The 26,142-nt window shown below is 37.3% G+C and overlaps 1 protein-coding gene across 2 annotated transcripts in view; it reads right to left on the bottom strand.

Annotated features, from left to right (window-relative positions):
• Nucleotides 1–26,142, bottom strand: part of STIM2 (stromal interaction molecule 2) — a 138,499-nt gene that overhangs the window by 66,658 nt on the left and 45,699 nt on the right. For both annotated transcript variants that reach the window (XM_034671988.1, XM_034671989.1), the window contains exon 2: nucleotides 13,223–13,353. In XM_034671988.1, the coding sequence (XP_034527879.1) occupies nucleotides 13,223–13,353 (131 nt within the window). The remainder of the gene's footprint in view (nucleotides 1–13,222; nucleotides 13,354–26,142) is intronic.

Raw genomic sequence — 26,142 nt, forward strand, 5'->3', positions numbered from 1 at the left:
AGAAGAGAAATACGCAATTCCAACTCACTCTAGCCATCCTATTCCACCAAAAGGAAAAGAAAAAACCAAAACTGAGTAACACTTGTGAAGGTCGCAGTCCAGAATCACTGGTTCACTAAAAGACTGGGACCTAATCATAGGTCTACAGAACACCTCCCCTCCCCACCATATTACTATAGGCCTATTTACAGCCGTTTCTTTTATACCATATACCATATCTAGCTCTCAAGAGAAAATGACAAGGCATACCAGAAGGCAAAAAACACCATATGAAGAGACAGAACAAGCATCAGAACCAGACATAGTAGGGACTGATCAGATGAGGGATTTAAAACAACCAAGACTAATACACTGGAGATACTAGTGAATAAAGTAGACATATGGAAGAACAGATAAGCAATATAAGCAGAGATGGATACCCTAAGAAAGAAGCAGAAAGAGATGCTACAGATCAAGAGCAATGGAACACAAATTAAGAATTCCTTTGATGGGCCTATTAGTAGACAGGGCACAGCTGAGAAAAACGCTCTGCTCCAGAGGACAGATGTATCAACAGAAACCTGCAGAAACAAAAAGCAAAGAGAGAACTGAAAAAAAACCAGAAGAGAGTATCCAAGGACTGTGAGACAACTCCAAAAGGTATAACATATGTGTAATGGGAGTGCCAGGAGAAGAAACAGAGAAAGAACAGAAGAAATGCCTCAAACAATACAGACTGAGGTCTACGGCAGTGAAGTCACCCTCTATGATATTATATTGGTGAGTGCATGTCATCATACATCCATCCAAACCCAGAGAATGCACAACACCAAGACCAAACCCTAATGACGACTACGGACTTTGGGTGATTACGACATGTCAGTGTAGGTTACTCCTTGGTAAAAAAATGTACCAGTCTGGTGGTGATGTTAACAGTAAGAGAGAATATACCCCATGTGTGGGGGAAAGGGACATATGGGAAATCACTGTGCCTTCTCAATCTTGTAAACCAAACTACTTTAAAAAAAACTTTTTTTAAAAAATATAATGGAATGCATAAACTCTTGGGTGCAAGAAAAGTAAGAACAATGAAGAAATCAGCAGAGAAGTAACCAGAAGCAGGAAGAGAAAAAACCAAGCAAGTTCTTTTCAATGCTATCCCTCATGCCACCATACTCCAGTCATACTGAATTACTGGCTATTGCATAAATTAGTACCTCATATTCTTACTGTAATGCTTTTTCCCTCCCCTGACCCTTCCTCTTGGAGCATCCAGCTCATCATCTACACCTGTAAAAACCATGCCTACTTCCAGAGGCCCATCTCAAGGACTCCTACTCCATGCTTTTCTAGATGCTCCTCAAACGAATGTGCACCCTCTCTTCTGAGACATGAGAGCACTTCCACGATTCATGTGTATTCCTAGTACATAATATGCCAGTACACAATACACCATGACATGCCTTTTATTAGACACACAGAGCCTCATATGCCCTACTAGATGGCAAGCTTATGGAACTCTATGCCTGTTTTTTCGCTCTGCTCCATATTCAGTACAGTGCTGTACATATAAATACGAACTTTAAAACATTAGGTGTGTTTTGTTTTTAAAATGAATACTCAACAACGCCCTCAGTCAGGAGCCCAGGCATATTTCCCAAGCCCTTGAAGGAACCAAGTAAAAGAAAATAAAAGAAAAATGAAAACAAAAAAAGCAGCTAATTTTAAAAATAGTTTTTAAATTCCATAAAAAATCCTATACCTCCCTAATTAAGACTTCAAAGAAATTTTAGGAACTTAGGAGATATAAAAATGAAGGTCAGTGGGCAAGGATTAGCACTTAAAGTGAAAAGCTCTCAAATATTTTTTATCAAATTTTTGAAACATTTTCAGATCAAGACAAAATATTCCTTCATCTTAAAAAAGTTCTCTTTATCAACTGAGTTTAATAGCCTTATACTTTTAGCCCTCCAGGCCTAATAACCCTGTAAAAAGGCCAGTGGGTATGAGAGGTAATAAAAAGCAAGTCATCAACACTTCTTGGTAGTACTAGTACTTCGTCAATGCCATGAGCAAAGTCAAGCCAGGTCAGACCCAGCAAGGCCAGGATGGAAAGCTTAAAGGAAATACAGGGGTGAAAGGTAGTCTTTAGGGTGAGATAAGCTAGAATCTCCAGCCATGCTTCAGATAACACTCAAGACACAACTGAACATGATTCAGACCAAATACAGGGAAGAAGCAGGTATGAGGTCCTAGTGAAACAGCTGATCTCAATGCCTAAAGTTTCCAACTAAAATTGAAGTCATTAATAGAAACACAGTTCAAAAATGTAACCAAGGACGTTCTTTCATAGTCCAGGGCTCAAAACTAAACAAAAGTTCAAAAAACAACAACTTGGAATTGTGCCTACACGTGTTCAGGAGTGAAAAGGACTTGGCATGGTTGGGCTCTGGCCCAGTCCCCTAAGCTGTATGACCTAAGTAATCTAATCAAAGCGCAGGCTCATCTATAAAGCAGGGATACCACCTGTCTTGCCTATCCTGAAACAACATTGCTGAAGATAATGTGAGACACCATAAATGCTTTATGAACCATGATGTTATAATCAACATATGGTGGGGTCACGCAGAGGATAAGAACAATTTACCTTACATATCCCTGATGTAGCATAGCACCTTACAACCTTAAGGCCACAAGAACAGCTTTCTAGAGCAAAATAGTCTCCTGAAGACCATGGGGTTAGTGACTGCAACATTTACTTCTGAGAGAAATTCTCGCAAGCCAAACAATGGATAGGTGAACAGGAAAATTTAGACTATTATATACAATTCTTCAGATATGAATAATAGGAAAAGCCAGGAATTCACAACTAAAAAAAGAAAAAGAAAAGGAAAAACAAAACAAAACAAAACAAAAAACAAAAACAGGGAGACCTGGGTGGCTCAGTTAGTTAAGCTCCAACTCTTGACTTCTACTCAGGTCATGATCTCAGGGTTGTGGGATCAAGCCCCACACTGGGTTCCATGCTCAGCGTGGAGTCTGCTTGAGATTCTCTCTCTCCCTCTCCCTCTGCCCCTCACCCCATTCATGCTCTCTCTCTAAATAAATAAATTTTTAAAATAAATTCTAGAAATCAGTGAAAGTCAATGAGCTTTATGTTAATATAGAAAATATTGTTAAACTGTTTTATTTCTAGAGAATAAAAAGAAAAAAAATCACTTAGCTCTAGGAAAACCAGAATTATGTCAAAGTCTCTGTCATGTTACTAGAAAACAAGGTGCCCATACATATAGACTTAGCGTGATAAACCGAACTGGAATAGATCCAAGCTTTACTAATAGCACAAACATTCACACAGTACTTGGATCAATTTAATAACAATTTAGTAAAGTGAGCAAGACACAAAGGTAATTACACTGGAAAACAGACTGTGGTAAGACATACAGTGAGTTAATTATATGGCCCCATTTGCCTAGGACAGTCCTCATTTACACCTGTCATCCTGGTGTAATTACTAATAGTACCCTCTTTTACTCTCAAAAGTATTTCAGTTTGGATGATGAATTATATGTCACCATATCCATAACAGCAACAATTATAAAGTAGATAGAGTTAATGTTACAGTAAAGGTACAATTTTATTTAATTCATGTATGAAGTGGGAATAAATAGTTTTTGTATACTGAAACTCAGATGTTTTAGAAGAGGAGATATGTGAAGTGTGCTAAACTCTCAAAAAAATGTATTACATAAATGCAATGCCATGCTATGATCCTGAAAATGCCTGGGGGAGGAGGGACGGAGAAGAGCAGGACTGGCTGTACAGTCAGGCTGGAACTGAAGCAGTATAGACACAGATCCTGATTCACACCCCTGTTGCTCTGCCCCCTTCCAGTGTGTAACAGTATTTAATATGAAACTCCTGTTAAGGGAAATGAAAAACATTTTCATTTCATCAAACAGCAATGGGAAAGGATTTTTTTAATGAAAATATATAATTGCCAGATGCTCTGACTAAAGAAAGTGGAAATCATTTGGAGGAAGGGGGCTAAAAGATTTACTAGTTGAAGCAGGGGTTGTGGTAACTTCCTAGAAAGAGGCCAAAGGCACTGGGTTGAATGTTTCAAGGCCATAAAATGATTTCAGAAGGTTTTGGCTCTTTATAGACAGATCTCATACTATAGACCATTCATTCCCAGTTTATAAATTGTTGTATTTAAGATTGTGTATTTGCCATTTGAAACACATCTTTCCACAGAAACTGTTATGATATTTAAGCACCTACCCACTGCAGCACAAAAGCCCACTTAATCCATAAGTACCGAACTAGATAGTACCAATGGTGTTTCTCAAATGACATACAACTAAGGACATATCAAGAAGAGGGTACCCATTATAATACATCAGAGTCAGAGGAGGCAGAGACAAGACCGTCTGGCTGGCTAGCCATGGTAGGGTAAGAGAAAGTCTTCTGGTTTCTGCGGTGGTTGCTTTGAGGGACAAGAAGACGTATGAATATAACAGTCTAGGAGGGGCGCCTGGGTGGCTTAGTCGTTAAGCGTCTGCCTTCGGCTCAGGACGTGATCCCAGTGTTCTGAGATGGAGCCCCACATCAGGCTCCTCTGCTGGGAGCCTGCTTCTTCCTTTCCCACTCCCCCTGCTTGTGTTCCCTCTCTCGCTGGCTGTCTCTCGCTCTGTCAAATAAATAAAATCTTTAATAAAACAAAAAAAAAGAAAGAAAGAAACAGTCTAGGAGAGGGGTGCCTGGGTAGCCCAGTCGGTTAGGCTGATCTCAGCTCAGATCTTGATCTCAGGGTCACAAATTCAGGCCCCACACTGGGCTCCACGCTGGGCATGGAGCCAACTTAAAAAACTGTAAAACATGAATGAATGGAAGGAAGGAAGGAAGGAAGGAAGGAAGGAAGGAAGGAAGGAAGGAAGGAAATAGTCTGGGAGAATTCGTTCTTATCAAATGTCATAAACAGAAAGATAAAAGCAGTTGGTAAATTAATTGGAAAAGCAAGAGATAGAGAAGGAAGCCCAGTAAAGAGGTACTACAGATGTCCAGACAAGGCATAAAAAACCTGGGTACTCAACTAATAAATGCTGAGGAAAGACAGCAAACTTAGAACTTAATAAATATCTTAAATACAACTATGAAATAATAAAGACACTTCTTAAGATCTATCTCAATAATTTATACAATGGTTCTTAACCATTCTAAGTTACAGAGCCATCTTACTTTAACAAAAGCAAAGAATCCTCTCCCTGCACACCCTGCTTTCCAGTAACAATTACTATTATAATAATTACTGTGTTACCCATGTTTATGACTTCCAGTAGAACATATTAAGAAAATTTTACAGTAGAACTTGGGCAAAGTGAAATCACAAAGCACAGGGGCAGGAAACAATATCTTTTGCAAGACCATCAGGGTAGCCAAATATAAATACTGTGCCTGAGATTATAAAAACTATTATAAAAGTTGTTACAAAATGCAAAAACAACTATAAGATTTATTAAAGGATAACGTGAGCATCAGAATCACCAAAGGACTTGTTAAAATACAGATTTCTGGGCCCCACTCCCACATTTCTGATTCAGTAGGCCTGGGATGGGTCCTGAGAATTTGCATTTCCATAAGTTGCTGCTTTGTCCAGGGAACATACTTTAATTTTTAGAGCAATCTTTTAGAATTATGCCAACTCCTCTTCATCCACTTCTCTCCCTTAGGCCCAAAGATCTGGCTGCGCTGACCCACTTTGTCCTATGGATTTATCACCTTTCCTTCCTCATTCTAGGCTATATGCAAAGAAGAGTGCCCCAACCTTTTTTCTACCTTGCTTCCAAAATACACAGACAGCCTCTATATTATTTTGAATTGCCCAAACTGCAGTTGAAAAAAAATGTTTAAAGAGAAGAGGTAAGCAAAACGACAAACAGATATTTGATGCTTAAAAGATTTTGGTACATTGCAGAATATCAAAAAAACTATACACACATTCCAAGAGATGACTCCTTTGTAGATAAAGAAGGGTGTTTCTTCCATAGACCCCTACTTACAGGTGTTCAAAATCACTACTTCTCTTCTAGGATCTCTACAGATGAATAAACACCCTACAAATAAAAATTAAATTAAAAATTAATAGAATTTGTAGCTACAGTGGTCATAGTGACAAATTTATAGAAAAAGTATTTTTGAAACAAAGGAAATAAAATGTAGATTTTAACCATGTCTTCCCTTATCAAAATGATAACTAAATGTTCTACCTCAGTAATTTCCTGCCTTTTTTTCTGAATTAGTATAAATGTGTGAGTTTTGCTTCATTTTTACAGTACCATTTCTTCCAGGTGTCATAGGTATCAGAGCTAATTCCAATCTTGAAAAGCAGAGAGGTCACCCTAAGTGTATCAGGAACTGACGTGCTATACAGTTAAGAGACCTGTATACCGTGAATACAGTGAACAATGAAAATTAAAGAAGAATAAATAATAACATTAGCAGTGTCTCTGGGACTTGTTTTTTTGTTTTTTTAAAGATTTTATTTATTTGACACAGAGAGAGAGTACACACAAGCAGGGGGAGCAGCAGGCGGGAGGAGCAGCAGGCTCCCTGCTGAGCAGAAAGCCCAATGCATGGCCCCAGGACCATGACCTGAGCCAAACATAGACGCTTAACTGACTGAGCCACCCAGGTGTCCCTGGAACATGCATTTTAAAAAAATTCTCAGTTACCTGTTCTTATAAAAATGGGATGAAGTCTATGTGAGTTATAACAGATCTTGCTTCATAATTCATTAGTACAGTCGTCTCCAATTTCAGTTGCCCAGACCCCATAGGGATGTACAATCTAATCCACTCATGAGGGAGAAAATATGAGAACTTCTATTTATATTTAATTTTATCTCAGTTTTCATTTATATTTGTGAACATTTTTAAAAAGCGTAACAGTATAATAGTATGTATTTATATGTCTAATATACTATTGTATATATAGATATAGGTATATCTCCTGTATCTGTACACTACTTATATATAGCTATATATTTGTAAATTGTACTAGGGAGGGCATAACGATGGAGACTGATGATACACATTAACATAAGAAAGCAACACGTACTGGAAAACAAGAACATCATTCAGTCTGGCCTCAAACCCCACCCATATCACTCACGAGCTGGTGACCACGTGTACACTGTTTCACCTCCTTCTGCAAATAAGATGAGGAGTATACTCTCAGCTCATAGGGTTTCTATGAGGAGTCCATACCATAGTCCATGCGAAGCGCTTAGAGTGTGAAACAAATAGCAAACACTAATGAATGTTTTCTATTATTTTAGTATATAAATCCATAAATGTAAGTTTGATAATTCCTACAGTAACAAAACTAAAAGAACCCATCATTTCCCAATTTTGGCCATTTAACCCTTTTTTTTCTACTGAATACCTATTAACAGTCTCTGCTACTCTAATTATATGGTTTTGCTATTATTTTCCAGAAAGAATTAAAGTCTATTTTTACGATAACATGTTTACTGAACTATGAAACTATAAAAATTCCAGTATGCAGGAAAATGCCTCAATAATTATAACTTAGCAGACATCAAGGACTCTTTAGCACCTTATCTCTCTTTACCTTACCTTTGCTCTGCTTGTCCTTTCAGGTGAATGCTAAGTGATCCTTCCGTCAAATAAGTTGTACCAGTCCATTTGTGCATATTACTACATATAATTACTAGCAACAAAATACTACTTCATAGACAATTTTAATCAGACATATCAATGTTTTAAAATTCTAGACATATTCTATTACTAAGATCAACATGAAAAGTCTTACTGTGGGTCCCCTCCAATATGAAGCCTTTAGAAGGAAGCTAACTTTATCATTTTTATACTTTATTAATTTCGTGGCTTGAGAATTTTCCATCAAATATCTGTAGTTAGCAGAGTACAGAAACTGTGCTAAGCAGCCTCTAAAAATGGCTCCCAATGACCCCAACATCCTCACATCCATATCTTGTCTAACAGTCTCCCTTTGGGAATCAGCTGGACAGAGCGACTTCCTTCTAACAAACAGAATATGGCAAAAAAGTAAAGGGATTCCAATTCCAAGATTAGCTTACAAAAAGACTTGTAACTCCCATGTTGTTGCCCTTCTCTTGCTCTCTCTCTCTCAGGGCTCCCTCCCACTCTCTCTAAGGGAAGCCCACTGCCATGTTACAAGCTGCCCTATGGAAGGAGCCATGTGGCAGTTAACTGTTGTCTCAAACCAACAACCAGTGAAGACCTGGGGGGCCAAGAGCCACATGAGTAGGCCCTGCAGTGGATCTGCCATGCATCAGGCCTCGAGAGGTCTATAATACCAGCTGACATCTTAATAGCAGCTGCATGAAATACCCACAGCCAGAAGACCCAGCTAAGCTACACCTAGATTTCAGACCCAAAGAAACTGTGAGATGATAAATGTACATTGTTGTAAGCCACCGAATTTGGGGGTGGGGAGGAGGAATCTGTTACACAGCAAGAGATATTACATAAGTTAAAATTTTAACTTAAAAATACATGCACCTATTCCTTTGGAAACAGTACTCCACATAATTCAAAACTCACTGATCCTATTTTAAAATGTATTTTCTAGTAGTTTTTTCTAACCCTACTCTTGTTGCCTACTTTCATGACTCTCCTTGTTTCAGACACACGTATATCTGTGCTGTTAACTAAGTTTTCTAAGAAGTTTATAGACAAATGATGACAGAGGTGCTTTTCAGGCAGAACAGCTAAATGTAAGAAAAACTGAAATACCAGGTACAGTTTTTTTTATATAAATTGGTTTAAAAGTTCATTATAAAAATCAAACAACTGATAAGAACATAAACTCTAAAACTATTTATTCCAAATGACATCAGTAAAAGGTGTGTGGATATAAAAAGGAAGAAAAATTAGGGGAAAAAAAGGATTTTTAAACTTTAAAAAAGAGAAAAAGTAAAAACAAAGTTCATACACATTAGAAACTATAATAAAGTTTTCAGTAACAAAGCAGGCAATAACAATGTGAATTCTCATTGCCTCCTACACTGTGTTCAAGGCAACAAAACCATTCATTTCTCTTATTTAATAAAAGTATTTCTTAATCAAGTACCTACACTTTCTAAAATATCTTCAATATTGGCAGAATAGATGAACTTGATTGTAATCAAAAACTCAATCTAAACAGGTCACAGATTGAGCATACACTGACTCTAATCTTTTTGATCTTGGGCCAGAAGACAATGACCTGGAGAGCAAAAGCTTTACATCTTTACATCCTGTTCCTAATATAAAACACTCATGTCCTCTATTTTCAATTTGAGAATAGCTCTGAAAAATTGCCAGATACTTACTCTACTTGTCCAAGTATTGCATACAGTATACACTTTAAACATCACCTTCCCAATGAGGCCTGCCAAGGGCACCCTATTTAAAATTACAGCTACCCATCATCTACCCATCCTCAACCCCCTTTTTCCTGCTTATTTTGTTTTTTGTTTAGTCTGCCTTTTCACAAGCATCCAACAAAATGTCCACTTAAGGGCTTAAAGATTTATGTGAGATTCTGTCTGTTTTGTCCCAGATATATTCCAAGATCTATTTGAGTATCTGGCATAAACAGATTTTCAAATATTAGCTCAATATTAAATGCATGAATAAATTAGAAGAGTAAATGCTTTCTCATATGACCAAAAACAAAAAACAAAAGCAGAAGTACTAAAGAGAAAAAAAATCGTTTTCAAGCACCATCTCCAAATGCTAAATATTTTTCTAAATTTTAAAAAAGTAACATTTTGAAGATTTTTTTTTTAATTTATTTGACAGAGATAGAGACAGCCAGCGAGAGAGGGAACACAAGCAGGGGGAGTGGGAGAGGAAGAAGCAGGCTCAGAGCAGAAGAGCCTGATGTGGGGCTCGATCCCAGAACGCTGGGATCACGCCCTGAGCCGAAGGCAGATGCTTAACCGCTGTGCCACCCAGGCGCCCCTAAAAAAGTAACATTTTAAACCAAGATCACAAGAAATTAAGAATTTAATTTTTTTGACTAAGGTTTCCTATTAAACTCATGAAGTTTCCTGATGATGACTGCTAGAAACCCATAATGATATTACCATTTACTTCTTTAAAAAAGAGACACTTCAACAAGAAATATAAATCAAGACGTAGCTATGCTGATCAGAAGGCACTGAAATAGTCCAAGACCCACAGAATTAACAACTCATTCCTTAAAGCCTACAACATGCCACAGTCTCTAGATCAGTGCTTCCAATACAAACTAACCTGATCTACACATGTGATGTGACATTTTCTAGAAGTCACATTAAAAAGTAAAAAGAAACATTTGGCATTCATTTTATATTTTATGAATCCAGTATGCCCATAATATTATCATTTCCAACAGGTAATCAATATTTTAAAGTTTAAGTATTTTCCATTATTTTTCTCATATTCAAAATTTGATGTGTGTTTTACACTTATAACACATCTCATTTTTAAGTGCCCAACAGCCAAGTGTAGCTAGTAGCTACCATTCTGGACAGTGGACTTCTAGATTCTGTAAGGTACAAATAAAATATGGAGACATACCTTATTTACTTTTGAATATTAATATTAGAAGAAATACCAAGAGAAGAATAACATCTCCTGTTTCTAAACATTAAAGCTCACCTGTCATACTCACAGAGTTATAGGTTCTTTTAACATAAGCTTTACATTTTAACATAAAGTTTTTAGTTCTAACTTTTATTACAAAATGTTTGGAATTCCACTGAAATTTAAAAGACTCAAGATGAATTCCACTTAAGTATAAATTATATAGCCATGCATGCTTACTTTGTTTGGCACAGTGATAAATGATAACACTTCACACATTTGAGCATTATCTGATGATGAGGTTAAAAAGACTAAAATAACTTGTAATTCGAGGAACTATTATGCAATCAGATACATTTAAATAGGCTGTCAAATACCTGCATAAGCTTGCTTAATCCCTCTCTGTCTATATATTATGTGCAAGTTTAACAGATCGTTCCTTGGGAGGGTATTTTTAATGATTGAAAAATATGAATTTTTGCTATCTTTTCAGATTTAAATATTTCTGTAATTGTGATATAAGAAGCAATATATTTGGTCTTTGTCCTTGGTTCCTGGCACAGAGCTCTTAAAACCCTTGGAATTTCCTGAGTGATAGGAGTGCATTTTGCCCCTTTTGATCACACCTGAGTTCATGCGAAAAGAGGACTTAGAATGGGGCCTCTAGATCACCTTGGGATGGGGCTGCTCAGCAGGAAGACCAGGCGATTAGAGAGATGGGACTTTCAGTCCCACCCACCTGACCACTGAGGAAACTGAACTCTATAATAACAGAGAAATCTGTTCCATGCCGTTCTCTTAGCTTCTGGAGTCACCAGCAATCCTTGTCTGTCATTCCTTGACTCGTGGCTCCGTAACTCCAATCCCTGCCTCCATAGGGTCATCTTTTCCCCAGCGTCTGTGTCACCATGTGGTGCTCTCCTCTCTTATACAGACACCAGTCCTATTGGACTAAGGGCCCACACTACTCCAGTATATCCTTATCATAACTATTTATATCTGAAATTACCCTACTTCCAAATAAGGTCATATTCCAAATAAGACTTCGAAATATGTTTTTTTGTGGGGGACACATTTCAACCCATAATTTGGGCCTTTACAAAAATGTCCACCAATACCTGATTTCGAAGAATTAAAACTAAGGAGAAGTAGGTCCAGAAGGGCCACTGAACAGTAAGGGACTTCAAACAGGAGAGCTGGGATTTTGTTTTAGACAAACTAACTTGAAAGCAAAGGTAAGAACCCTCAAAAGATGGCAGGCAGAAAGCAATATATGCAGGTCACGAACCTACATTGGCTTAGAGATGGAGGAATCAAGTGTAGCCTACCAAAGGATGAGCATTCGCAAGGTAAATGTGTTACAGAGCAGGTCAAGAATTAATCTTTGGGGGGGCGCCTGGGTGGCGCAGTCGTTAAGTGTCTGCCTTCAGCTCAGGGCGTGATCCCAGTGTTCTGGGATCGAGCCCTACATCAGGCTTCTCCACTAGGAGCCCGCTTCTTCCTCTCCCACTCCCCCTGCTTGCGTTCCCTCTCTTGCTGGCTGTCTCTGTCAAATAAATAAATAAAATCTTTAAAAAAAAAAAAAAAAAGAATCTGTAGAGAATGTTACAATTAGGTAACAATGTGATTAGAGAATGTCACTATTACATGACATTAGATGATAATGCAAAAAACGTAATTTAGTATCATATAAACTAAAAGAGAAGCATCTCAATCATAACAAATATAAGAAAGAGATTGAAGAGGCCTGAAAAACAACAAGGGGACTTGGCTAGAGTAAGACTCCAACCAAATAAAGAAAAACTTCTATGGAGAAACTAAGAGGGATGCCAAAGGGATGCCAAGGGGAAGATGACAATGCTTAAGAAATAAAACATGATTTATTTGTACAGTGGGTACAGGAGATCATTACATCAGTGACCCCCAATAAACCACATCTCCTAGCATGCATGCCCTTATATAATCCTCTCCCACACAGACTGTGAGCTTAGCCAAATAACTTGTTTTAACCAATTTGATATTAACAGGAACTGGCAAGGCAAGCAGAAGCATGATAAGCACTTTCACATAGGAACTTGTTTTCCTGGAACACTGTCCCCTGGAAGCCAGCTGCCATGCTGTAAGGAAGCCTGAGCTAGATTCTGAATGATAAGAGACCACATGGAGAGAGACTGCGAAAGCTAAGAGGTCATCATTTTAGCCCCAGCAGAGCTCCCAGCTGAATGCAACCACATTGCATCACAGTGACCTCAACCTATACCAAAGGGAACAGAAAACGTACCCAGCTGAGCCCAGTCAACCCAGAGAATCAGGAGAAATGACAAACCGTTGCTGTCCTAAGCCACTAAGCTTTGTGGTGGTTTATAAAGCAGCAATAGATAATAACTGATGTAGTCTGAACAGGATATATGTTTGAGAAATGCAAGAACACGAGACTGAAGATTCTTATAAAACTGGGAAGACTTGTATACGCATGAGGAAAAAAGAAAAAAGGAAAAGCGTGTAAATACAAAGGGTAAAATTAGAATGCAAAGAGAAAAACTAAAGATACTGAAGATGAAGCTGACTCACATGATGAATAATGGGAAAATTTAAGAGAATAACAGGGAAAGCTTTCCACCTACTTCATCGCTTTCATCTACTTCAATTCCACCATCTTTGTCATCATCCATTTGTTTATGTATTGTTTGAAGAGCTTCCAGGCTGTATCTATCTTCTTCTGTGAAGCATGGTGGACTCAGTGATAGGCAGGGATCTGAAAGAGAATAAAGGGCAATCACTAACTTGCTGTACCAAAACATAGGCTATATAGTTGAGAACATAATTAAAAGAAAAACAACATATTAAATTTCAGACTAAGTCAAACCAACGGGTCTTTAAAAGTCTAGGAGAGTCATTGAAAGTATAATATATGAACACAACTCACTAAAAATAAATAACTCAATTTAATGGATATTACGCAACTACCACCAGGAGTAACTCCAGCACTGACTTCAAGTTGTCTATATTCTTACATATATTGAACCACTTTCTTCTTTTCCAACCCATCATGTTTACTAATTATTTCTCCCCCAAAAAATAGAACCCCTTAAGAAAGAAAACCCTAAAAATCATAGAATACAAGATGTTAGTTTTGAAGAATCCAGCTTAACTAAAATATGAATCCAAGAAAATATAGCAGTGAACACAAGAAAAGGATATATAGAAGAGCCATATGATAGAGACTTTTTTTCACTTTTAAGAATCAGAATCCACCCATATGAATACCTTTTAAAACACATCACTTCGTAAATTTAACAAGGAAAAACTGGGGAAAAGAACACTGAATTTTCAAAAATCGTATTCCTCATGTTTTCTTTAATATACATTTATTGGTTAAAACTTTTCCTATGGAAAATGTGTAAATTTCCATATTCAGGTTGTCAAAAACTAACAATTTAGAGGCAATTTAAGGCTTTTCAAAGCTTAAAAATCAGAGTAGTAAAAGTTACCTGTTGACTCAAATAGTAAACAGCCTATACACGAAAATGAAAACACACTGCCAAAACTTCATTCACACCCAATCTGGCTGACTGGCAGACTGACAAAAGTCCAAGGACTTACTTCTACCGTTTTACCAGGTCACTAAAATACCCTTTGAAAACATCATCAGATCCACATGTATTTCTAGAAATAGAAATGGCCTAAAAGTTTAAAGTGATTACTAGCGTAACAGAAGGGTTAGCCACAGTTTGGTCTTCTCAACAACAGTTAAAAATTTAGTTCATCATTCTGCCCGTTATACATTAAGTGTCTGATTTTGTACAAGTCATTTGTCCTTGTGTCTTAGATACCATGCCTGTATTTTAAAATAAAGTAGTCTAGATGTTTACTAAGATCTACTGCAGCTATAATGGTCTAAGAAATAACCTAATTCTGTGCTTAGGAAAAAAATTCCAAGAAGCCACTACTAGAAACCAATTACTTTTTTTTTTTCCTTTTTTGTTAAAAGAATAATGCAAATCTGTATTACATGCACGTTCTAATTGTAACCCTTTGGAGGACTTAACATTTCTAATAGTTTTAATTCAAAATGTAATTTTAATTCCTTTAGTCTTGGAAGAGAAGCAAACAGAAAAGGAAAACTATAAAAAGGGGAAATGCTCCTAAGTTATATGGGGTGTGTGTGTGTGTGTGTGTGTGTGTGTGTATTTAAAACTCTGATCAAGGTTTGTTGCAAGTACAGTGGTCAATTATGATCTCTACTTCACAAAACAACCAGAACCCTGATATGCCTACAAGTTCCAACTCATTTGTACTTATTTTGAATGGATGTAAAGTAAAAGATAAACTCCCAGGTATCCTAACATATGGAAATAGAGAGGATCCGAATACAATGTGTTATTGCCTCCAGCAGAGCTATTTTTTTTTACATATTTTATTTTGCTAATAAATATGTGAAGTGAAAGTGTTACTGCAATAAGTATACAAGGGGTAGTTAGCATCACTCACTGATTAAATAGGCTTTGTTGTCAACCCTGTCAAACTCAAAAAGAAATGAATGATGAGGGCTCTAAAAACCTTATAAAGCTTTAAAAGAAAATTAGGAGGAACATCTGATTTGAAAAAAATTCATGTAAAAATAAAATTGGTATTTTTTTACTTATTTAATAAAACTATCTTTCGAGGTCTGTTTCAGGATTAACTTCTACAGGAAGTGTTTCTGTACTATATCTGTATTATCTTCTAGGGATTAGCTCCTTCCCTGAACACTATTCCATCCATTCAGCAAATGTCTACTGAGCATCTACCATGTGTCAGGCACTGGAAATACCACAGTGAAAAAAGAAGTTAAAATTCCTCATGAAATTTGCAGCAAAGTGGAGAAGGTGAGTGTAACAAGATAAATAAGCAAAAGGCAGAGCATGTTAGCAGTGTAAGTATTAAGGAGAAAAATAAAGAACAGATATGAAACGCCAAGGAATTTGAAATTCGATTACATTTTATTCTCAAATCATTCAACCTAAGTCCTCATTTGATGTTGTACTTTATTAATCTCTAACTGCTTCATGGGTCATTTTGCCCACACGACTGAGCTTATGAACAAGGCAGGAACCATGTTCTATTTCTCACAATCATAATACTCAGGACTTAGCTAGGCAATTTTGTGTCTCTGATAAATTCTGTTACTCCGTATACAAACTAAATCATGAACTTCTAGGCTTCTATACTGTGCAAACCAGTGACAGGCATGAGGAATTAAAGGGCTGACAAAAAGTATCTTGTACTTGGGGCGCCTGGGTGGCGCAGTCGTTAAGCGTCTGCCTTCGGCTCAGGGCGTGATCCCAGCGTTCTGGGATCAAGCCCCGCATCGGGCTTCTCTGCTAAGAGCCTGCTTTTTCCTCTCCCACTCCCCCCGCTTGTATTCCCTCTCTCACTGGCTGTCTCTCTCTGTCAAATAAATAAATAAAATCTTAAAAAAAAAAAAAAGTATCTTGTACTTGAAAAAAACTCACAGTCTAGTGAGAAGAGAAGCATTTGGAATACTACATTAGGTTAAGGACCACTGAAAACACCACTTGTAGGGTGCTAGGAGAGCATGGAGGAAGGTCACCAATACAGACTGGAAAAGAAAAGTCAGATGTTTTCTAGAGGTAACCTTGGGAAGTTTTAAATGACCTATAGTTGATGACTATAGGAAAGGAGAGAAATGCATGCCTAGAAAAAGAAACATCATATGTTCAGTGACATGAAAAGAAAACGAACGTTCAGAGAAATGCCACTAGTTAATATGTCCGGAATACAGAGAATATATGGAAAAAAGAAAAGAGATCAGGTAAAAGATTGGAAAGAAGGGGCCAGATCTCTAAGAGTCGTTTTCCAAACTAAGGAATTTGGATAGTTATCCTGAAAACTATAAGAAGCCCATAGGGGATTTTCAAGGAGAAGCCTAACACCATCAGATTCCTTAAGATAGATCATTCTGGTGACAGTGGAAAACAGACAGAATGGTGGCAAGGCTGGGAGGCACAGCTGTCAGGAAGTGCTACTGTAATCCTAGCAGCTTGCAATACTCCATGCGTCCAAGGAATGGAGGAGGGAAATGATGAATATTGCTCTATGATTTGGTGTTTTGCCAAACTGGAGCAGCAGAAGGAAAGGAAAGACAGGAGCTGAGGGTATGGCAAGGAGTGATCCATTTCCCCACATAAAATTTTATCTCCTTTTGGGGCTCCTGGGTGGCGCAGTCGTTAAGCGTCTGCCTTCGGCTCAGGGAGTGATCCCGGCATTCTGGGATCCAGTCCCACATCGGGTTCCTCCGCTGGGAGCTTGCTTCTTCCTCTCCCACTCCCCCTGCTTGTGTTCCCTCTCTCGCTGGCTGTCTCTCTCTGTCAAATAAATAAATAAAACCTTTAAAAAAAAATTTTTTTTATCTCCTTTTGGTACAGTGACTTAAGGACTAGAAATCTAACTTAGAGTAGTTGAGAATCCTGAATCCCATTACCTGTTCTAAAGTCTTTTTCATTTCTTTCTCAATTGTTTCCCTTCTAGGTTAATTCAGCACAAATGATCATTTTAACTAAAATTAGCAGACCTAAATTTCTTTTCAAATACACAAACTGTTACAAAAGATCTGTGCATATAATGTGCATATAAGGGTTTCAAAGACAACTGCTAAAATGCTGAAATGGTTCTCCTTTGCCAGTATCTCATTGACATCTACATTAGCTATCCGAAATGCACCAGCATGTATCACGTATTCCATAGCCAGAAACATGCTTCTCAGATACTTAAACCAAATTCATTTGTTCAATTAAACATGATACGGAGTGCCTGTAACGTGCCACACCCTGTGCTTGGTGCTGGACATCCACATAACAATTAAAAAACGAATTTCCTCTGCTCTGCACCCTCACTTTGTATTATGTGATAAATCTTTTCAGCATTATACAATGAGTATTCCTTTCTTTTCTCTGAATCAAGAACAGCACTTTCTACTGAGGAAAAAGAAATCAGCTGAAACAGAATAAAACCAACACCACTGTTAAATTCCAACTTGTTTCCCTCTACTCAAACAAATGCTCAGTCTGATTCTGCAGAAATACAGTTTAATGAATTAAAATGACTTCACCCAGGGTCACCTGTGTGGCTCAGTTGGTTAAGTGTCCAACTTTTTTTTTTTTTAAAGATTTTTATTTATTTTTTCGACAGAGATAGAGACAGCCAGCGAGAGAGGGAACACAAGCAGGAGGAGTGGGAGAGGAAGAAGCAGGCTCATAGCAGAAGAGCCTGATGTGGGGCTCGATCCCATGACGCTGGGATCACGCCCTGAGCCGAAGGCAGACGCTTAACCGCTGTGCCACCTAGGCGCCCCAAGTGTCCAACTCTTGATTTAGGCTCAGGTCATGATCTCAGGGTCATGAAATCAAGCCCCGCAATGGGTTCTGTGCTCCACATGGAGTTTGCCTGAGATTCTCTCTCCCTCTCCTTCTGTCCCTCCCCACTCTCTCTCTTAAAAAAATAAAATCTTTAAAAAAATATTTTTAATGATTCCCACCTAAAATGAAACATCTATTACATTCTAGAATCCAATGCTATTTTCTGTACATAACTTAATCCCTACAACCTGGTGTGAGACACATTTTTCAGATGAGGAAAGGAGATTCATGAGTAACTTGCTCAAGATCACATCCCCAGAAACGGCAGAGCTAGGCATCAAATGAAGTCTTCAGGATTCCGATCCATGCTCCAGTGTCAGTATAATGAACGTAAATGGATCAGAGTACCCAACATCAGAGGAGAATAAAGTTTTGCTACCACACATACTACCAGGACCTGAGGAGCTGAGAACACCAAGAAGCATAAATGTGTCCCACAGAAGGGGATCACTAGACAGTCCATGAATGATACTGAGAATCTAGGATATATACCTACACTTTCTACATTACCTTTCTTTTTCATAACATCCTCACCTCAACACTCCCCTTGAACAAACCTTGATAGTAAGTTTATTACCACAGCGATTGAAATGATTGATATATTTGTTGAATGATTTAAATATACATAAATATTAGAAGTCGAATAAATGAACTTCTGAATACAAGTTATTTATCTAGCAAATATATAGATGCCAGACTCTAGGTTAGAAGCCAGGTACACAAAAAGTAAAACAATAAAATTAAATATGGCAAATGCAATGACAGACATATAATAAATATATAATGGTAGCAAAACTAAGGGAGTAGTCCTGTCTACATGAAGAACAAGAAAAAAATTCAAGAAGTGATCTTTACATTTATTCTTAAAAAATGAGCAAGGGGCACCTGGATGGCACAGTCGTTAAGCGTCTGCCTTCAGCTCAGGGCGTGATCCCGGCATTCTGGGATCGGCCCCCACAGCAGGCTTCTCTGCTAGGAGCCTGCTTCTTCCTCTCCCACTCCCCCTGCTTGTATTCCCTCTCTCGCTGGCTGTCTCTCTCTGTCAAATAAATAAATAAAATCTTAAAAAAAAAAAAAAATGAGCAAGTGCTCTCTAGGAAGATGTCCATAGGCAGGAACATAATCTGCTAATAGTTATCATGCTAACAAAACAATGATGACAATAACTACTAATTATAGAATGTCTATTATACCCAACTATATATGAATTACATATTATACATTTCACTCTCCTAGAAAGTAGGCACTATAATTCTCATTTAATTGGATAACCAAAAGACTGGCAATATCATGAGGGCCAGATTATGGAGGAATTACTCTAAAGTGAATATAAAGGAGAAAAAATATTAATAAATATTTAATAATAAATATTAAATTACTCACTGAAAGCTCCTATAGTTTCCTTGGCATGCAAAGTTCTTTCTCCCAAATCCACCCATGGTTGGGTAACTATTCATTCAAACTCAAATGTTTCTCCTCAAAGGCCATCTTATTTCCCTAACTAAAATAGCTTCACTTTGACTCTATGTGCTGTATTGTTCTTCATAGTACTGTATCACAGTGCACTATACTCTGTATTTATATATATGCTTACCGCCCAATTCCCCCACTGTAATGCAATCATGAGATTACAGGCTTCTGTTTTGATCATTGCTCTTTCCTGAGTGCCTAGAACAGTGCCTGGCTCACAGCAAGTGCTCAAAAAACATTTGTTTATTGAATAACTAACCTAATCGGTTTTTCAATATAAATGTTTGAAAAAGGAAAACTTTTCAAGAAATCACATGGCTGGGGCGCCTGGGTGGCTCAGTCATTAAGCGTCTGCCTTCGGCTCAGGGCGTGATCCCGGAGTTCTGGGATCGAACCCCACGTCAGGCTCTTCCGCTGGGAGCCGCTTCCTCCTCTCCCACTCCCCCTGCTTGTGTTCCCTCTCTCTCTGGCTGTCTCTCTCTCTGTCAAATAAATAAATAAAATCTTTAAAAAAAAAAAAAAAAGAAATTACATGGCTGATGAGAAAATTAAGATGCAGAAAATGACAACAAAACTTCTTACCTCTTTATGACACTAATATTAAATCGACCTAATTAGTAAAAATCTATTAACATCACTTCTCCTATTAAAACAATCAATGGCCGCCTAGAATCTAAAGTCTATTTACTCATTGTCAAACATTACTGTTTAAATATTTATTAAACAAAATAAAGAACATATTATGCAAAAATAATCAAGGGAAACTTTAAAATATTTAAGATGGTCTTCCTCAAGGCTTTTACACTCATGGTAAAGATGAAACTTCATGGGGGAAAAGACTAAGCCAGTTTTATTACTATATATTATTTTATATATATATTAAATGTATATTGCTACTATACATTACTACACCTAATAAAAATGATACCTGAATTTTACACGCAAGCAATTACATTTTTGGTGGCATTAGGAAAGAGAAATTGGATTTTTTTAATAAGTGGAGTTAGAAAAAAGAAAAAAGCAAGAATTTGAATAGGCTTTGACTCAACCTAAGGCAAGCTGTATGACAGTGAATATAACTTCGTTGATAAGCGGGCTCAAGGGAAGGTTACCCACATGTCACAGATGTCTCAGGGGTCTCTGCATTGGTGCAAAATGGTGGGACAATACGACATTCAGGAACTAAGATGAGCTCTGAGACCAACAAAGAGTAGTTTGGCTAACCGACTGGTTTTCTCCATGAGAGTGCCACCCAGTGCTCTGCCTGTCCCCCTCACACTCAGCTCTCCCCACACTGCTGCTGCGGACTTGCAGGGGAGGGGTGTGGAAGCCAAGAATGTTAAGCAACTAGAATGCCTGGGCCAGTCCCACACAGCAGAGAACAGCCTTGTCCTTGGCTATGCCAACAGTCGCCCAAAGAGAGGAAGAAAACACTAGCAACTGCTGGATGGAGAAGCAGCAGGATATGAGCCTGGAAAGACAGCCTGGAGCCATCAGCCACTGAAGGACGATGAATCACTGAAAGAGGCGTCTAAAAGAAGCAACGATGATTTTTAAGTAGGACTGTGACATAATGACAAATGTAACAGAGAGAAATTACAATTTATATTTTGTATAGTGCTTTCAAGTTCAAAATATGCTTTCCCATGTAGTCGGTTTTATTTTCATCTAGAGAAGAAACTTTAGTTTACACGCTTGTTACCAATGAATGTCTGTTCCAACAGTCCAGGCAGGAAGTAACAGAATATAAGCCACAATCATGGCAGTGTAGAAAGAAAAGGTCATACTGAAGGGACAACTGAGTGCAGTCAAAGAAAGGAGACAAATATGATTGACATTTCAGACCTACAAGTCTAGGTTAAAAAAAAAAAAAAGGGCTGAGCCCAGCCAAACAGTTTTAAAACGTATTAAATGGGATTCCATTCAGCCTTCCATATTTAAGAGGAATAAATATTTATGCCATATTCTCTATTTTGTCATCCCAGTCAATCAATATATGTAAGAAATACGGTTTGGAAACCTGAGAAAACAAGAGCTTCAGAAATAACTGAAGCTGAAAAAGTAAATCCAGTCTTCAGAGCTAATTTCCGTCCCATAATACCCTTAAGGTCAGCAAATTTCATGCAGAAGAGAACTAAGAAGGGGAGCCAGCCAACTCTTAATCACAAACCAATGACTGTAGCCCGTTAACAACGTGCAACATCGTATACTGCCAAGAACTTGGCTTACCATACGGGCAACTAATCTTGTGATTAGGATTTTCTTAATTACCACCACTGAGAGAAATTCTTTAAATAAATGTTGTCTGTATTTAGTACTTCCATTAATAGTTCAAGCATTTATCAAATTAAATACTCCAATCTAAATATTTTGAGAATAAATGTTCTCTAAAATCTTTAGAGATAATTCCTTGGTATCATTTTTCAACAAACTAAAGATATGATTCAAATTCAAAATAAAAGTAAATAATGTCTTCTCTCTTCTGATATCCTCTTTAGGGTGAGCCTTTTGCCCCTTGTATTTCCAGTCTAGCATACCACCAACACCTAGCATATAGTAGGATTAATGGATGTTTCTCAAAAAATCTAGTAAGTAATTAATAAAGGCCACTGTATACTTTTTTAGAGAGAAGTTAGTTTCAACCCATTATCTATTATATTATTTGGTGTAGATATTCAAAATATGCTAACATTTATTAAGAGCATATTACATGCCAGAACAACAAATGAGAAAGAAAACATTGTAACTGGTATACACAATGTTATACCAGGATGCTATAAAAATGCAGGTGGAAGACTCTAGAATCTCTAATATTTACTCATATAATTAAAGTCACCCATTAAAGGAAACAAATCTTACCAATAGAGGGCTGAGAAACCACTGCAGATGTACCTAATTATGTCGTAAGTGCTACACTGAACAGAAAATAAAGGGCCTTTACTTTAGACCCCTCCTGACTAATGACTGCCTCTTGGAGCTCTGAATCTCTTTAATCACTGGCTTTGTATTAAAAGTACCTATTAATTAGTCTCTACTCTTATAAAAAGAAAGAAGTTTCCCCTGATTTTTGGCTAAAAATTTTACTTAAAGAAAGTGCCTAGTTCAACTATACCTTCCAAACATTTTAAACAGACCATCCTATACAAACTCACTTACTGAGGTCCCTTCGCACTTCCCAGGAACATTTTTCAATTTATCATCTTCTGATTACTTCATTTCCACTTATTCCCCCACCAACAAAAAGCATCTTGTCCTTGCCACCTCAAACAGTTCCTGCTGATCTCAAAGAGCCTCTCTAAAGGTAAGAGACAGAAGAGAATACGTCTGCCTTGAAACTATCTTAATATGAAATTCACTTACCAACACATCCCTCATCCAAAAAAATATCTGCATATATGTTCATGTTTAACCAATATGTTACTTCAATGTATTTAAATAAATGAGTATTTTTGCAACTGAATTTCTCTCCGCATTCACTGGCAGCTGCCTACTTCCATTGTGCTTTATAGTATAAGTTCCTAGAAAGTAGTAATATATCTGTTTATAACATTAGCTACATCTATCATATGTGGGAAAATAACATTGACTACACACAAAGAAGAAAAAAAAGTAAACAAGTGAACTGATGTATTGACTACTAGCTTCCCGGGACACCACAAACACTAACATTCCAGTTAGCAGCATTATATGCACAGAATAGTGCAATAACTTTGCTTATTTTTATTTTGTGTTGTTTTGGAGGGAATATGATAATTCAAAGGAACAACTGGAACACTATGTATCTAAAGACACTGAATTGTGTAATTAAAATGGTAACATTTTACATTGTATGTATATTTTACACAATAAAGAAAAAAGCTACAACCAAACACAAGCTATAGAAAGCAAAGATCATTAATACTATCTTAATCTTACCTGTATCAACACTTTGAAAGAGAACATTGTTGTTACTGCCTGGCATTGATCCAAGAGCAAGACACCGTTACACTTCTTTCACAGAGCAAGAACTTAACCACAACCACATAAAATAAAATTAGTATCCCAATTTTACAGAAAGAAAGGTTGAAGAGTCTATACAAGGAAAATAACTTTCTTTTTAAAGATTTATTTGAGAGAGAGAGAAAAGGGGGGGGGTGAGGAAGTCAAGCAGACACAGTGCTGAGCCCTATACAGGGCTCGATCTCAGGACCCTGAGGATCAGACCTGAGCCGAAATCAAGAGTCGGAAGCTTTCAACCGACTTCACCACCCAGGTCCCAGGAAAAGAACTTTTAATTCATTCACATCCTGCCACTTACTGTACAACCTCAGGAAAGTCATTTAACTCCTTTGCCTTAACTTACTGATGTGTAGAATGGGAATAATAGACAGCAACTTTTGTCAAGTTGATGTTAGAAGTAATGAGACATCTACAGATAAAACACCTAACACAGTGTGTGGAACATGTTTGGAACTCAGCAGACAACACTCAGTAGATACCTATTACTATTATCCAGAAAAGTGAGGGCATTAGCTAATGGACAGCACAACACCAAGCCTCCTGCAATCTAAGTCTAGGCTTTTTATGATATTACTATTACCTTAACAGACATCAAAAACATCATTTTTCTAAATTAGACTTAACTCTATCTTTTGGTTGATTCTAAAACCAAAGAGACACTAAAAGACAAGGAGAAAAGATAAAGAGGGAATAGAGCATTTATCGGGTAACACATGCCAGGTGCTTTACTTGGTTATCTAATTCAACTTCTCTCAACAACCCTGCCATGTTGGGATCACGCTTCATCCATGATGAATAAACCAAATTCTCATATGAAAAGCAATATGCCCAAAGTCAAACAGCTGGTTAACTATTCTGCCGAAATTCAAACGAACTTAATTTTTCCCCATCTCCCAGAGTACGTCAAAAGAGAAAGACCTCCTATTTCTAAAAATACCGCAAAAAAATATTCTGAAAGCAAATTCCAAAACAAGAATTCTAAACGCAAGTTCATTAAAAAGCAGTACTTACTATGAGTATTTAATCTCCAAAGATTACTATAGTGAAAAAGAAAAACACTCATTTAGGTATAAGTTTTACCCTGTACTTACAGGATTAGTTTGTTCAAACAATTATTTTAGAAAGTTCTTACTGTTTCTAAGTGAAAACAAATTCACATTTCCAGCTGGGAAGCAGAATTCATTGCCCCACCAATTTGGTTTCGGCAACAAAAATGGGTAATTCCCTTTCCATGTACTGTTCTATAATAATGGAAGAAAGATTTACAAAGTTATACTTCACTCAGTGAAAGAGGTGAGTGCCATGCATATGTGCACTTGTGATGGTAGTCACAGAAGAGAAATGAGGCCACCACCAGAGACTTGATAATTAGGATATTTGTAAATCAAATATTTCTAAGTTGACAATGTCAAAAGAAACCACCAACTAACCCTTTCTCTTATGGAAATCACCTCCAAAAACAGCCACTGGTTTTGTTTTGTTTTGTTTTGTTTTGTTTTGGGAAGGGGAAGTCTCATAAAACCCTCCACACATTAAAGGTTTACAAACTCAGCTTCCAACACACAGGGCTCCTATGTAGAAATGTGTAGCTATGAAGCTTACTGAAATCCTTATTGGTAATTAAAACACCGAAGCAGAAAATATTATAAAGGTATCTATGAATTTTGAACAAAGTATCTGCCCAGAATTTTTTTAAAGCCTCCTTTTTTCCCCTGACGTTTTGTGAATTTTTATTTGCTAATAAATACTGAGTACCTACCATATACCAGATTCTGTTGTCATTTCTTTTATCATATTAATTCTAATTTTTACATTAATAATGAAACATGTTACTATTTATATTTTTAAAGTAAGCAAACTGAGATTGAGACAGTTAAGTCACCAAAAGACAGTCTGCATTTTAAATTTATATTCATGTGGTCAGATCCACTCACTGTTTTCGTGCACTGCATATCTACTTAGAGTTGTGGGTAATATTCGTGAGAACTGCCAGTTCTACATGGATGAACCATGAAGATTAAGCACATCAGTGTAAAGAAATCCTGAACTAACTGAGTACATAATAACATTTTCAGTATGAAGTTGAAAAGAAAGTAAACCTGGTATTGAAAAAGTTTTAAGACCAGAGGTAACAGCTCTCCTGGCTCACCTGAAGCCCTGGGGAGATCTACGTCTACATCAGCATTCTACACCTATATCGAACTTAGCAATAATTCAGTTAAAAAGGCCAATATCGGGTGGCTCAGTCGGTTAAGTGTCTGCCTTCAGCTCAGGTCATGATACCCGATACCCGGGCCGTGGGATCAAGTACCACATCGGCTCCCTGCTCAGTGGAGAGCCTGCTTCTCCCCCTCCCTCTGCCCCTCCCCCTGCTCATGCTCTCTCTCTCTCTCTCACTCGCTCTCACTCTCTCAAATAAATAAAATCTTTAAAAAGATAAAAATAGATAAAAAGGCCAACATCAAGGGATGTCAATTTTATCAGAAAAACTGCTTTTGTTTTTGTCAATGTTTCTTTTGTTCCTTCATGTCAGATGCCCATACCCAATACCTTTCTTTTTTTCTTTTTATTTATTTATTTATTTATTTATTTATTTATTTATTTATTTATTCAACAGAGATAGAGACAGCCAGCGAGAGAGGGAACAAGCAGGGGGA

This window comes from Ailuropoda melanoleuca, chromosome 11 (assembly GCF_002007445.2).
Source record: "Ailuropoda melanoleuca isolate Jingjing chromosome 11, ASM200744v2, whole genome shotgun sequence".
Classification (NCBI taxonomy): domain Eukaryota; kingdom Metazoa; phylum Chordata; class Mammalia; order Carnivora; family Ursidae; genus Ailuropoda; species Ailuropoda melanoleuca.